The following is a 15,292-nucleotide window of genomic DNA, read 5'->3' on the forward strand; positions in this document are numbered from 1 at the left end:
ACCTTAGACCTGGTTAGAAGTTTTCCCTTGTAGTCCATTATTTGACAGAAAGAAGTTTTCCTATGCCTCTTAAGATTGTCTGAATTTGGTCGCCTTTGCTTTTATTGGCTGACCCTTGGCTCAGACTGAGAGACAGTGTGTCTTCGTGTAAGTGGATCCTCAAAACCGTGTCTGGGTGAAAATTAGTCAAATAATGAAGGGACGCAAAGGACTGCTGTTCTTCTCATACTAGGGCTCATAATTCACATCCATGGGCAAGTTTAACTTTTATGTTACATTTTTAGATAGAGTGTCAGCAGGAGTATGTCCAGAGGCTTTGGCAGGAAGGCCGTCCGGATGATAGCCGTAACTTTGGGCTTCCCCTTAACATAATTTGCAAACAACTTGTTTCCATCAACAATAGCTGGTATGGTGGCATTGTCTTCAGACATTTTACATTTAATCTTTTAGATAAGTTAAGGTATGGTGTTAAGTTTAAATACTCTTCTATAAAGTACCTCTCAAGTATTTGGGAAGATGAGTGAAGTAGATATAAAAGCCCCAGAAAAGGGATTTTCTTGCATACTCAGTATCCATTTGCTTTGTAAGTAATAAAGAATAGGAGGCTAGAATTAAAGTTATACCACCAGGTGTAGAATCTGTATTCTCTTGAGAAGTTCTATTTAAAAAAAAAAAAAAGCAGTTACTCTTAAAATGCCATCAGAGGGTTTAATCAGAGGTGCCACATAAGCCAATGTATATGACACTCGGATGTGCTTAAAAGTTTCTTAAGAAGAAATCTATTTATTCTAGTAAGTGTCACCAAAAAGGTTTCTGCAGACTCACCTTGTGACCCCTACCCCTTTAAGGAACAAATTAAATTTCCCGAGATCACTCAGAGAAGGTTCATACTTTAAGTCACCCCCTTGACATGTAGTTTGAACCCCCATTCCTTCCCAGCCTTTAAGGGTAGTGAGGGAATCGGCAAGTGGGTGACAAGCCCCGGGCTTGTCTTCAAATGGGTAGAGAAATTGTCCAGCTCCTTTCAACATGTAACAAGTATCTGTTGAGCAGCTACAGGCCCCAGGCACTGTGCTAGGAGGTGAGGACACAGTTGTGAACAACAGAGGCATGGCCCTGCACTCCTGTCAAGTGCACACTTTCAGTAGGACATTGCCACACTGGCTATGAAATCCTCTTGGGGACCAGAAGGATGCCATGGGATTTCCTAGCTTACATTTAACCTTATCCCTTGAGAAAGAGCCCTGGGAGTCCCAGGCACAAGACAGCATGTTCTCCACAGACCTTTTTCAGGACTGATTTCTTCACTGTAATAAGCTTGAGACATCAGCTGTGTGTGTGTGCGGCTGACTATGGCCAGACTCCACTGTTCAGGAAATGGTTTTTTGGCAGAACATGCTAGGATTATATGGATACCAAGACCTGACAGAATAGTCTCAAAAGCAAATGTTATTTGCTTGATGAGATTCCTTTCTAACCTTAGGGTTGTATTTTTTAAGATTTAGAACAAAGAAAAACCCATTTGCCTAGGTTTAAGAAGTTATTTATGCTCTTTAGTTCGATGTAGGTAGAAAAAGGCCCTTGACTTGTGCTGTATCCTCTCTTTTCAAAGGAATACCGACAGACAAGCATTTTCTCATTTCTGGTCTCATCCATTTATAAAATAGAACATTCTTATGGCAAACATGAATGATTCTAGCAGTTGTGTACAGAGTTTAAAATTTGTCTCTGTTTATTACCATTTTTTGGGAAAAGGATAAAGACTCAGGGAAAAAATAGAAACCAATCATGGAAATTATTTGTTTAATATTTTTATTTTTAAGTTATATTTTCAATTTTAAGTTATTTTGTTTTCAAATATTTGACTAAATGCCGATTATTGGAATGCTTACAGGTTTGCCATATACAGTTTAAGAGTCAGATTGGACTTTTAGGAATAAACTCTTACAGCTTGCAATTTTAAAGGGGTTCATGTTAAAGCAAAGAGCATGTTGTATAATCTGGTGGAGTCTGGATGGCCTCTTTGGCCCCTTTGAACTCCCAGTTTTTTATAATGCCCTGGATTATAGCAGCTGTTTTATTGGTTTTAAAAAATGAAAAATTCAAATATCTTTTGAAATAGATTAAGTTCTTCATTGTGTAAAATTGTCATCGATGGATTCTCTTTTTAAGCCCAGCTTTGAAAAACATTTATCTGCTGGAGTTCCACCCTTCCCTGGGTCTCGCATCACTCATCCCCCGATCCCTTGAGTACCTCCTCCGGGAGGCCCGCCACACCTGCAGACCCACATCCGTCAGCAGCCTCACCTTGCTGGAGAGACGTGTGCTGCAGCTGGCCCTGGATGTGTGGCTCACACCAGCCAGGCCCGAGTCCTGGTACAGCACTCAGCTCCAGAGAGATGTAGGTTCTCTGAAGAGGGTCGGGGAGGGGGCGTTCCTTGGCAAAGAGAATGTTTCCACCCAGATGTTACTACTTAGCTTTGTTTTTCTGTTTGGCTCTGTTCCTCCCCTGTTTGGCCAGAGACAGATCATAGTCCTAGGCCTTGCCAACATTTTTATGTAATTCTTTTTTCATTTTTGGTTAAAGTTTCCTCTTTATCAGGATACTGCTACAATTAGAAGGGAGATGGGTATGTGGTATGTGGGTAATAGGTATGTGGGAAATGTTTTTTGGCTTATTTTACATATAAATATATATATATATAATATATATATATTTTAACAACATACATTTTTAATTAAAGTTATATATTTTATTTCCACTGAGACTCTTCCTGAAATTCCCTCTTTTTGTCCTGAGCTGAGATCTGGTAGAGGAGAGAGAGGGCTAAGTGAGGAGTCAGGGACCTGGACTCAAGTTCAGCCCTGCCATTAATTTCCTGTGTGACTCTAACAGGTCTCTTAGCCTCTCTGAGCTTCCCTTTCCTATTTTCTAACATTATGTTTGTGTATTTGAGGGGAGGGGGGTGGAAGTGAGCTTGATGGTCTCTAAAGCCCATTTCAACTCTAATGTCCTATGGCTCAAACTGTGGCCTAATGATTTACATGGTATTTGTAGTTAGATTTTAATTCTTTCCTTTTTCTGTTAAGGCTATCACAGTTGAGCCTGGGGTTCCAATTTGACCTTACTCTGTGTGGGTACATGCTGAATGATGAAGAAACTTTCAAGGGCCCCAGCTGCCAAAAATATCCCTTCCATGTGTCTGCCTTGGCCTCCTATTCCCTCTTGCCCAAACTAAAATTTTATTTTACTTTAATTAGTTTTAAATTGATCAAAATAATAAGAATTTTAGCAAAAGAAGAAAGCAAAAAAAAAAAAAAATTACCCTAAATATAATCACTCAAATGCATTCACAATAATTATTTTTTCTGAATTCAAGTCTTCTTCAAATGCATGTTTTACATAGTTATAATCATATCCTTCATATCCTATCCCCTGTTTTCCTCAGTTAACATTGTATTATATATTTTTCCATATTGCTAACTAGTCTTTATACTCAACCTTTATGAGTATAATTCCCTTAAGGGATGAATCATAACTTATGCAACTATTTCCCTATTGTTGGACATTCAAGTAGTTCCTAATTTTTCATTATTATTTAAAATGTTATGAGGTACATCTCCATGCTTACAGATTTTTCCATATTTTAAATCAATTCCTTTCAATACATTCTTAGAAGTGGAATTACTGAAACAAAATTTAAGTCTTTGGATGCAAGTTGGCATATTGAAATGCCACCAATAATTTATAAGAGTACCAATTGTACTACATTGTACAGTATTAGGTATAAGTATATAATGTCTATATATATTCATATAAAAATAAATAAATCTCTATATATAACAGTTGGCATTGCACTGTTAATTTTCATTTCCTTGGTATTTGTTGAGACTAAATATCCTTCTGAATGTCTTGTTACAAGCTGTATTTTTTGTGACTCTTCTGTTCTTTCCCTTTATCTCTTAGAATCCTAATGCCATTCCTATCCACTTACATGAGCTCTCTTAAATGAAAACTTTAACCCTTTTGTCTACCATATTTTCTGCAATATTTCTCCCAATTTGTCTTTTTATTTTTTAACTTTATTTTCATATAGTAAAATCTGTTGATCTTTTTCTTTGTGATTTCTTCTATCTTCCTAAATCCAGAAAGCAAATCTTTTCCCACATGTTTTATGTCTTACTTTTTTATAATTTCTTAAGGCTTTGATTTCATTTTAAAAATATTTAACTTCTTTAGTATTCTACCTGGAGAGAGAGAGAGAGAGAGAGAGAGAGGAGGGTATGAAGTGTGGCTCAAAATTGAATTTTTTCCAAAATTACCAGTCATGTGTCTTACTACCACTTATTGCAGATTCTTTTCACATTGTATTATGGTACCAGATCTTTTAAATGTACTTTAAATTCTCTTATAACTCATAGTGAATATTTGAGATACTTGTCTAGTTTCCCATTGATGCCATGCCAGTTTTAATTATTATTTTCAAAATGTGTTCAAATTTGTAGCCAGAAATGATAAATCCTCAGATTAACCTTTTGTATTAGGCCGAAAAATGGGGCAGGTATTGCCCTCAGAAGACATGCAGAAATTAGTTTAATACATTTCTTTATCATTTGGAAGATTTCAAGGATCGAGAAATTGCATCTTCGAGTAGAACAAGCCTGTGTAGATAAGTGGACAGATAAGGGAGCTTGTGCACCCCCAGGGAGCCAAGCCAGGAAAGGCAGATGCGGGGGAGGCCCCAAACTGAGTCCTTGCTGGGAGTAAGTGAAAGGGTAGCAGAGATGTCAGAGCAGAGGAGCTGACCATGGCAGGAAGGAGTTAAAGAACAATGAGGTTATTTAAAAAATTGCCCAGGGCTGGCTCTTCCATGAGGAGCACTATAAAGGCAGTTTAGCATACTGTAAAACTACTGAACTTGGAATTAGGAAGCATAAGTTTACTCTTGGTACTGCTGTGTGACCTTGGAAAGTTTCAGTGTTGCTTCAGATTTCTCACCGATGAAATGGAAATCATGGCGTCCGTGATTCCTATTTCATGGGGATCTTGTGAAGATAGAAATGAGGTAATGTATGTGAAAACATGGGCGCCTGGGTGGCTCAGTCGTTAAGCGTCTGCCTTCGGCTCAGGTCATGATCCCAGGGTACTGGGATCGAGTCCCACATCGGGCTCCCTGCTCGGCGGGAAGCCTGCTTCTCCCTCTCCCCCTCCCCCTGCTTGTGTTCCTGCTCTCGCTGTCTCTCTCTGTGTCAAATAAATAAATAAAATCTTTAAAAAAAAAAAATGTATGTGAAAACACTTTGAAATTTTGAAACTGCAGTTAGAAGAGTTTATAGGAAATTATTATTATTATTGGCCTCTAAAATACTTGGAAAATATCAGGGACTTCTTCTATTCTTTATTTTGGCTTAAAATATTTATAATAATGATAACAGCAAATACTATGTACGAGGCACTTTTGTATGTATTAACTCACTTAACTCTCTCAACAATCCTATTAGGTAATTTTTATCTACTTGTTCCTCTTAGCTACTGTGACTATTCTTATCCCCCCTTTACAGATGAGGAAAATGAGAGATAGCAAAATTTCACAGTTTATAAGCAGCAGAGCTAGGACTTGAACCCAGGAAATCTGGATCCAGAGGCTGTGCCACCGAGACTGTTTTTCTTAATATGTGAACTTTCTTTTTTTTAGATTTTAAAAAGTGCTTTGTTTTCTTTCAGCTGTTTTCAGCTAAAGTAATGGGAGATCCCTTTCTCCTAGAAGAGATAGGTCTGCTCGCACTCAAGTCTGCAGCAGACAAAGGAGAGAACCAAAGCCAAGATTCTCCTGTGCTGCTCCTGCAGACATTTTCCAAACTTCTAGAACTTCTGACCCTCCGCCACCGGCTGATAGAAATGAGTCTGGAGAGTGTACATTTAGCTCGGTCAGTAGGGGGACTGAGGATCCAGATGGGGGAGAACAGACCACAGGTTTCCCCGTCTACAAGTCTTGTTCCCTCTGTGCCCCAGGGCAGCCAGAGTGAGCTTTCTAACTGGCTGAAATGACCACCTTGCTCCCTTGTTCCTTCTTCACACAAGCCTCCCTACGTGCCTCTCTGACCACTCAGCGAGGCTAGGCCCTCCTCTTGGCACCCGGGCTTCCTCTCCACTCGGTACATTACCTTTCAGTTAAATGCTTGATACTGGTTTATCAGTTTTCCTGCTGGTGTCAGCTCACTGATTGCAAAAACACTGTCCATGTTGTTTCCTGTGGTGTCCCATCACCTGGTATGAGGCCTGACCTACACGGTCGCTCTGAATATTTACTGGATTTGCTCTTAACTATGATGAAGTTGAATAGCAGAGCAGAAGCAGTAGAGGACTAGAGAGAGGAGGGGAGGAGTCAGTGACAGTATTCAGGCCTGACAGAGGTTTGGAAGGCTCAACAGGTAGGGAGAGACAGAGAGATTGAACAGTTAGGTTTTAGGTATGAATGTGAGGTGATGGGAAGACATCCAAGTGGACATGTTCTAGAAGCAGGAAAGATGTGGAATTAAAGGGTCAGTTGCAAATATGTATGAGTTCTGTTATGTTCTAGTCCTCATGAGAGGCCCTAAAGACCTAAAGGGCCCAATCATCTACCACCAACCATTACCGAGAGTCTGCTATGGTTAGGGTCTGTCCTGGGACTTGATGTGTATTCATTCATTTAATTTCCAGAATATCCTTAAGAGGATCCTTACTAATATTTTACCAGCAAGGAAGTAGAGGCTCAGAAGGTTAAGTTATTTGCCTAAGATCACATAACTAGAAAGTAGTAGAAGCAGGATTCAAACTGAGTTAAGATATTTATTAACTTTTATGATACTATCTCCCCATAATTTTTGATCCTTGTTCTCAGGGAGCTCATTAAAAGTTAGTTCTACTACAGTTTAATATGATATTTTAGTCATACAACCAAAATACTATGGGAACTCAGAAAATGGAGCATTTCATTCTCTGTAAGTGGATCAAGGGAAGCTTCATAAAAGAGGCACTGTTGAGGGATGAACTGTGTTCCCTGGCAGGTTTATATGTTCAAGTCCTAATCCCCAGTGCCTCAAAATGTGACCCCATTTGAAGGTAGGGTCTTTACAGAGGAATGGAATGATTAGGGTGGGCCCTCATGCAATATGACTGGTGTTCTTATAAGAGGAGGAAACTTGGACACAGATACACCAGAAGAAAGATGATGGGAAGACACAGGCAGAAGACGGCCATCTATAAGCCAAGGAGAGAGGCCTGGAACAGATCCTTCCCTCATGGCCCTCAGAAGGAACCAACCCTACCAACACCTTGATCCCAGACTTCTAGGCTCCAGAACTGTGAGACAAATCTCTGTTTATGGTACTTTGTTACAGGAGCCTAGCAAACTAACAGAGGTGCCATTTGAATTCAGCCTTAATGTACCAACTTCTCAAAATGGAGAAATGTGTTAGAGAATGTGGGTGTGAGAGGAGGGGTGGGGGGAAGACATTCTAGACTCTTAAGGCTGAAATGCCAGAGGGGCATCTGAACGGAGCCTTGCTCCAAGCCATGTAAATGTGGGAGCAGAGCTCAGATTTGGGACAAGACAGAGATAGGGCCACAGGTTCTTATAATAGGGGGTGATCATTAGGGCTCAGGGTTGGAAGATGAACACCCCAAGGAGGGAACAGAGAAGATAAGAAGAAGACCAGGTTTGGAACCCCAGGAAATACTAGGATTTGAAAATAGAGAGGAAGAGAAGCCAATGAAGACTGAGAGATAGTGGTCATGAGGCAGGAACATGGAGATCCTGGATCCAAGAGAACAAAGATGTTCCTCAAAGAGAGGATGAGGCCAGCTGCAAAGAGCTCTGAGAGAAAATAGCCTTGTAGTGAAAGCAGTATTGGTGACCCCATGAGCACTCTGAGGACAAAAGCCAGCTTGCAGGAAATGAGAGTTGAGGAAGTACCCAAGCACATCTCCTACTTTAACTTCTATATTTAACTGTCTGTCATAATGTAGAGTGGATGCAAGACCTTTGTGACTCATTCACTTTATACTGGACTTGGCTTACTCTTGTTTTGACTTTTGCTTTTGTGCTTATTCAGATTTTTTGGGTTTTCTTACCACTTACTTTTCTTTTAGTGGAAAATAATAGTAAATGCTCTTGGTTCTTTATCTACCCCCCCCCCTTTTAGTCTCTATAAGGAATTGGCATGGGAGATGGGTTTTGAAGAGTTCCATTTGTATCTGAGACCTGTTCACTTTGAATTTGCACCACTCAAAGAAAAAGTGGACCGTCCATCTCCTGTCTTTATCACCTCTCTACTGAAGGACAGTGATCAAGTGGACAGGTGAGCCTTGAAAAGTTCAAAGTAAAAATAATGTAGTGGTAGAATGAACAGCCAGTGAAAAATAATTTCTATCACCACTGGACACACCAAATACAATTTTATATTTGAATTCCCTCTCTTATATTCTATCTGCCATGATGCCATTTCTTTTTTTCTTTTTCTTTTTCTTTCTTTCTTTTTTTACTTTACTAAGGGCGGGGGAGAGATCTCAATGAAAGGGGATAATTGAATTTAAAAACACTGATTAATGGAACAATTGGATCAGAGAGCTCAAGTGAGATAGAATCACAGGCTCAGCCACTGCCCAGGTTGACCGTGTTGCTTCTGGGTAGAAAGGGGTATGAGGGTTTGTCTCATAGGGCAAGAACCATGGATCAGAAGTCCAGATCGCTTCACCCACTTCCCCTGGGACGAGGAAGAAGTCAGTCAAATTTTTTGAGCCCCTGTTTCCTTGAAACTCTGATATAATGTACGAATCTAACGTGTATGGCAATATCTCAGTCACTCTTTTGTTGGCCAGCAGCAGAAGCAGACTCAAAGCAGTGAAACTTCTTCATGCCCCATAGGTTCAGCCCATTGCTGGAAAGAAAACACTCTTACTAGTAACAGATCATGAGTCTACTTAGTCAGGGAAAGGAATCTTTTTCCTCTGTGCAGTCAGCCTTTGTTGTGTGCTGAGGAGAAACTTCTGTCTCCCTCTTCTTTCCTTCTCTTCTAGTCTGCCCTTCCCCTGAGGGTCCGAGCTCTGTCCCTGGAGATTCCTGGTACTGGCCCCACCCCAAGGAAAGCAAAGATGACTCCAAGGAGGAAAAATCCCCTTTGTTTTGCTAGTGTGGATCAGTGCTCAAAATGTAACTTTGATGTGTTAATATGTTAAAGGACTCCTCTCTTCTCCAAAGAGACCATGGGCTGAAATGGAGAAGGTTAGGATGATAGAATATGGTATCCCAGAATTTCTCAACCTTGGCATTATTGAAATTTGGGGCTGGATAACCCTTTCTTCTAGGGGGCTGTCCTGTGCAGCAGAGGTTGTTTATCAGCATCCCTGACCACTACCTCCCAGATGCCAGTAATAGGCCTTCTCCTCCCCGATTGTAACAATCACAAATGTCTCCAGACATTGCCAAATGTCCCCCGGAGGCAAAATATTTCCTGCTCTATCCTGTCGCACTAGCTAAACCAAAAAGAGAATTTATCATAAGGATATAGAGATGTCTCACAGAAACTGAAGGCAGGAAGTATGATTGGGCCTCAGATGAGGCTAGTTAGGTCTCCAGCCTGGAGCCAAGCTATGCTCTGGCTCTTCAAGGCCTCCTGCTGGAGCTGGTATTCTGCACTGATGTAAAATAGGGCATATTTTTGTTCAACTGGAATCAACCAATCAGCACAAAGTGCCCAAATGATCTGTGACCTGGTCAAGCCATGATTGATTCTCCCAACAATGATCCAACAATCCTGTAAGATCTGGGGAGCGTTCTGAATTACCAGGGGAAGGTTTATGCATCCAAGGATCTTGTCTCTTGAGTTTGCATTTATTTTATGTATGTTAATTCCTTAAAGTTGCCACTTTGGAGTGCTGTTATAACAACAACATATATCAAACATGAGCATAGTGGCTTACATTTTAAAAAGCACATTCATGCATATTATCCCATTTAATATTTGCCTTAACCCTATGAGATAGGTGATATCTCCCATTTACAGATGAAGAAACCAAGATTCATAGATATTAAATTACTTGACAAAGTCTCATAAGTATGGACAAAGGACTATATCCCAAGGCATAAACATGGTTGCAAAGAACATTTAAATAATTATTGGGGCAATGGAAGAGAGAAAGAACTGGACAGCTTTTAGGGAGTGGATAAAAGGGTTTGAGTCAGTGAAGAGCCTGAGGACATGAGGTCAAAGGTACAAAGAGAAACAGGATAAAACAGTGGAATGGTGATCAAGAGAAAAAGAATTTGGAGTCAGTGGTCACCACAAGGAAACTGCAAGGAGATCAAGTCCAATAAGGATTAAAAAGACCCCAGAGCCCTTCAGTCTTTGGGCAGAAATATCAAGTCTTGTGTAGCATCTGCACTTGGTATTATTGCTGATGTCTCAGAGCTCATCACATATGGTTTGGTCCCATCAGAATGCGCATCTCTTGACTAACGCCATGGTACAACAGAACAATGTCATGTTTCTTCTTGCAGATATTCTCCTACTACTCTTGTCTTAGCCATCTCTGAGGTGGATGATAACCAGGTTTGCAAGTTTAGCTTTTATACAAAGGAAGCCATCCTTAAGGTAAATTATTTTTTTAAAAGAAAACCAAAGTAAAATTAAGCAATTTGCTCATGTATTTCTTTACAAATCATCATGTTTAATTCATACATTTGGCTCCCATGTAGAAGAAAAGCTTCCAACTTCATAAATACTGACGATAGCCTTGTCTTATTTGTTGTGCATATTGGTCTGCTTTGAAACATAGAGCCTGCAACACCCTTGCAATAACTTCTGTTAGGTTTTAAAAGGAAGCACTTATAGGGAACCATCTTTGTACCAAGTTTGTAAAACATGCACCTATTACTGGAGCTTTTATCTGATCTTCTTAAACTTGGTACTATTATTTTCCCTTTCCACTCAGATGAATCTCTTTGCTTCTGTGTGTGTATGTATAGGTTTGTATTTGTGTATTTTTTTATTTTTTAAATTTATTTATATAGGTATTTTTAAGATCTTATTTACTTGAGCGAGAGTCGGAAAAAGCACGAGCAGGGGGAGGGACAGAGGGAGAGGGACAAGCAGACTCCCTGCTGAGTGTGGAGCCCACTTCGGGACTCAATCCCAGGACCCTGAGATCATGACCTGAGCTGAAGTCCAATGCTTAACTGACTGAGTCACCAAGGTGCCCCTGTGTGTTTATTTTTTAAACATGGATCTAATCTTGGCAATTTTAAAAGGCTGCCACTGAGCACGTTTGCTAGTTCATCAGAGCCAACTCATCCTTTTCTGACCAGAAACCTGTTGGTGTCCAGCTACAGAGCAAATCAGGCCTGGAGGGTGCCTTCCAGGATGAAATGGTGCTTAGAGAGAGACCAGATTCAGTCCTGTGGCTGAGGAGCAAGGATCTCAGCTCATCCTGCAGTTTGATTCATATGTTTACATGTTAAATAAGTGGTGATCTGAAATCCCCAACTTCATCTCTTTCTTTCTGGCAGAAATTCCTAATATCTTTCACATTTTCTTCCTTTAGCTCTTATTCCATTCAGGAGTGGAAAATATGCAAGTGACCCTTGCACGCCAAGCAGCTCAGAAAAATGCCTTGATGGTGGCTGTCCAACAGGCATCCTTCTATCACACGCCCTGGTGGGGCTGTCCTGCTGATGTGAAGGTCAGCCTATAAGATAGAGAAACCTGAGGCATGTTACCACTATGACAGCTGATGCCAGGCTACCCATACTGCCCCTTCTTCCTTTTAGCCTGCCCCCTCTCTCCTACCTTCTTTCCTTCCTCCCCTTCTCCCCTTCCTTCCTTCTCTTTCTTCCTTCCTTCCCTTCTCTTTTATCATTTTATCTTGTTTCCTTCCCTCCTTCCTTCCTTTCCTAATGTGAAGTCGACACATGACCAAATCCTTACTGGGTCTCTTAATTTTTAGTGATTTGCTAACAATTTTTTCTTTGTATGTAACTCTATAATACTGGCTAGCTAGAATCAGCCAGCAGAAAATATCGTGTTCTTCCACCTCTACCCTTTGTAGACAAATGATTTTATTGTTTTCTGTTTTATTCTTCCTGCATTTCTTTTTGCAAAAGTAAACGGAGACATTTGTCCCTTCTTTTTTCTGCAAAAGGTTACACATAATGTATAACACGTTCCCCCCCAGATTTCTTTGGTTGTTATTGAGATATAATTCACATAACATAAAATTTACCTCTTTAAAGTATATAATTCACAAGATCTTGTAACCATCACCACTATCTAATTCCAGATCATTTTCATCACTTTCAAAGGAAATCTTGTACCCATTAGCAGTCACTCCCTATTCCACCCCCTTCCCTCAGCCCCTAGCAAATAGTAATCTACTTTCTGGCTCTATAGATTTGCCTATTCTGGACATTTCACATAAATGGGATCATTCAACAAATGGCCTTTTGTATCTGGATTTTTTCACTTAGCATGTTTTCAAGTTTCATCCATGTTGTAGCATGTATCAGTACTTCATTCCTTTTTATTGGTGAGTAATATTTCATTATATAGATAGACCACATTTTGTTTATCCATTCATCAGCTGACAGATATTGGGTTGTTTTTACATTTTGGCTATTATGAATAATGCTGCTATGAACATTCATGTGCAGGTTTTTGCAAGGACATATGTTTGTTTGTTTTTTTTTAAAGATTTTATCTTTTGACAGAGAGAGAGCAAGAGAGGGAACACAAGCAGGGGGAGTGGGAGAGGGAGAAGCAGGCCTCCCGCGGAGCAGGGAGCCCGATGTGGGGCTCGATCCCAGGACCCTGGGATCATGATCTGAGCCGAAGGCAGATGCTTAACGACTGAGCCACCCAGGTGCCCAAGGACATATGTTTTGAGTTTTGCTAACCCTTGTTAATGTCTCTTTTTTATTTTAGCCCTCCTATTGGGAGTAAAGTGGTATCTTATTGTGGTTTTGATTTGCATTCTCTAATTATTAATGACATTGAACATCTTTTCATGTGCTTATTGGCCATTTATATGTCTTCATTAGAGAAATTTCTATTCAAATTCTTTGCCCTTTGTATAAAATAAAATTTGTCTTTTCATTATTTAATTATAAGAGTTATTTATGTATTCTGAATACAAGTATCAGTATATGTATAATTATCAAGTATATGGTTTGCAAACATTTTCTCCCATTCTGAGGGTCATCTTTTCACTTTCTTGAAGGTATCCCTTGGCCAGAAGGTTTTCATTTTGATGAGGCCAATTCATCTAGTCTTTCTTTTGTCATTAATTCTTTTGGTGTCATATTTAAGAAATCGTTGCTGAATCCAAAGTCACAAAGATCTACTTCTCTGTTTTCTTTTGAGAGTTTTGTAGTTTTAGCTCTTGCATTTAGGTCTATGTCCATTTATGGTTAATTTTTGTGTGTAGTATGAAGAAATGGTCTAACCTCATTCCTTGACATGTGGTGTGCTGTCCCAGCACCATTTGTTGAAAAAACTCATCTTTCCCCATTGAATTGTCTTGACACGAATGTCAAAAATCAATTGACCATGAATGTAAGAGTGTATTTCCTGACCCTGAATTCTATTCCATTGTTCTATATGTCTATTATTTTTATGTTAGTACCCCTGCTGTTTTGATTACTGTAGAGTTGTGTTAAGTTTTGAAGTTAAGAAGTATGAGTTCTCCAACTTTGTTCTTCTTTTTCAAGATTGCTTTAGCTATTTTGAGTCCCTTGCATTTTCATATTAATTTTAGGATCAGCTTGTCAATTTCTGCACACACACACACATAAAACAACATTTGAGATTTTGACAGGGATTGCATTGAATCTATAGATCAGTTTGGATACTATTGCCATCTTAATTCTTCTGATCCATGAGCATGGATGTCTTTTTATTTATGTCTTTAATTTCTTTCAACAGTATTTTGTAGTCTTCAGTATACAAGTTCTGTACTTCTTTTGTTAAATTAATTCCAAAATATTTTTTCTTTTTATTATGTTATTATAAGTGGAATTGTTTTCTTTTTTTTTTTTTAAAGATTTTATTTATTTATTTGAGAGAGAGAGAGAGAGCACATGAGGGGGGGGGAGGGTCAGAGGGAGAAGCAGACTCCCTGCCGAGCAGGGAGCCCAATGTGGGACTCGATCCAGGGACTCCAGGATCATGACCTGAGCCGAAGGCAGTCGCTTAACCAACTGAGCCACCCAGGCGCCTGTGGAATTGTTTTCTTAATTTCATTTTCAAAATGTTTATTGCGAATGTATAGAAATACAATTGATTTTTGTATCTTGATCTTGTATCCTGCCACCTTACTAAACTAGTTTATTAGTTTTAATAGTTTACTTGTATGTATGTATTCCTTGGGATTTTTAAAAAAGATTTTATTTATTTGAGAGAGAGAGAAAGAGAGCACAAGCAGTAGGGGGAGGGAGAGAGGGAGAGGTAGAAGCAGACTCCCCACTAAGCAGGGAGACTGACACAGGGCTCAGTCCCAGGACCCTGAGATCATGACCTGAGCTGAAGGCAGACGCTTAACCGACTGAGCCACCCAGGCATTCCTCCTTAGGACTTTTTATACACAAGATCATGTTATCTGCAAATAGAAATACTTTCACTTCTTCCTCTCTAATCTAGATACCTTTTCTTTCATTTTCTTGCCTAATTGCCCTAACTAGACCTTCCAGTACAAGGCTGAATAGAAATGGCAAGAGTGGGTATTATTATCTTATTCCTGATCTTAGGGAGAAAGCTTTCAATCTTTTACCACTAATTATGATGTTAATTATGGGTTTTTCATAGATGCTTTTTATAGGTTGAGGACATTTCTCTCTATTCCTAGTTTGTTGAATGATTTTATCATGAAAGGGGTTTGGATTTTATTTACAAGTACTCTTTTGGACTTTGTTTTTTCACTTAACAGTATATCCTGAAAATCACTCCACATCAGTTCATAGAGATTTTCCCCCACTTTTTTAAACAACAGTATAGTTCTCATGTGTATGTATGTTCACCAGTAAAATTAAACATGGTTTTAGGAAATCAACTTTCCAGGTGGCCTTTTAACATTAAGTCTTATAGATTCTCTACAGCTCACCATATTTACCCCTTATCACATTTCTCAACCTCTATTTATCTATTTCTACTCTTCATGTTAATAGGAGAATCCAAATTTATGAGTATGGCAAGAATACTCATTCCTCACTTCTACTGCCAAATAGTAATTCCCATAAAAATTAAATACTGAAGTAGAAAA

The 15,292-nt window shown here is 39.4% G+C and overlaps 1 protein-coding gene across 1 annotated transcript in view; it reads left to right on the forward strand.

Moving 5' to 3' along the window:
- Nucleotides 1-15,292, forward strand: part of LOC102739553 (uncharacterized) — an 88,910-nt gene that overhangs the window by 63,599 nt on the left and 10,019 nt on the right. Inside the window, exons 18-23 of the mRNA XM_081828782.1 lie at nt 285-406; nt 2,173-2,401; nt 5,726-5,928; nt 8,188-8,343; nt 10,542-10,635; nt 11,585-11,722. Coding sequence (XP_081684908.1) covers nt 285-406; nt 2,173-2,401; nt 5,726-5,928; nt 8,188-8,343; nt 10,542-10,635; nt 11,585-11,722 — 942 coding nt within the window. The remainder of the gene's footprint in view (nt 1-284; nt 407-2,172; nt 2,402-5,725; nt 5,929-8,187; nt 8,344-10,541; nt 10,636-11,584; nt 11,723-15,292) is intronic.

The sequence above is a fragment of the Leptonychotes weddellii genome, chromosome 8, assembly GCF_054177405.1.
Source record: "Leptonychotes weddellii isolate Sample4059 chromosome 8, ASM5417740v2, whole genome shotgun sequence".
Classification (NCBI taxonomy): Eukaryota; Metazoa; Chordata; class Mammalia; order Carnivora; family Phocidae; genus Leptonychotes; species Leptonychotes weddellii.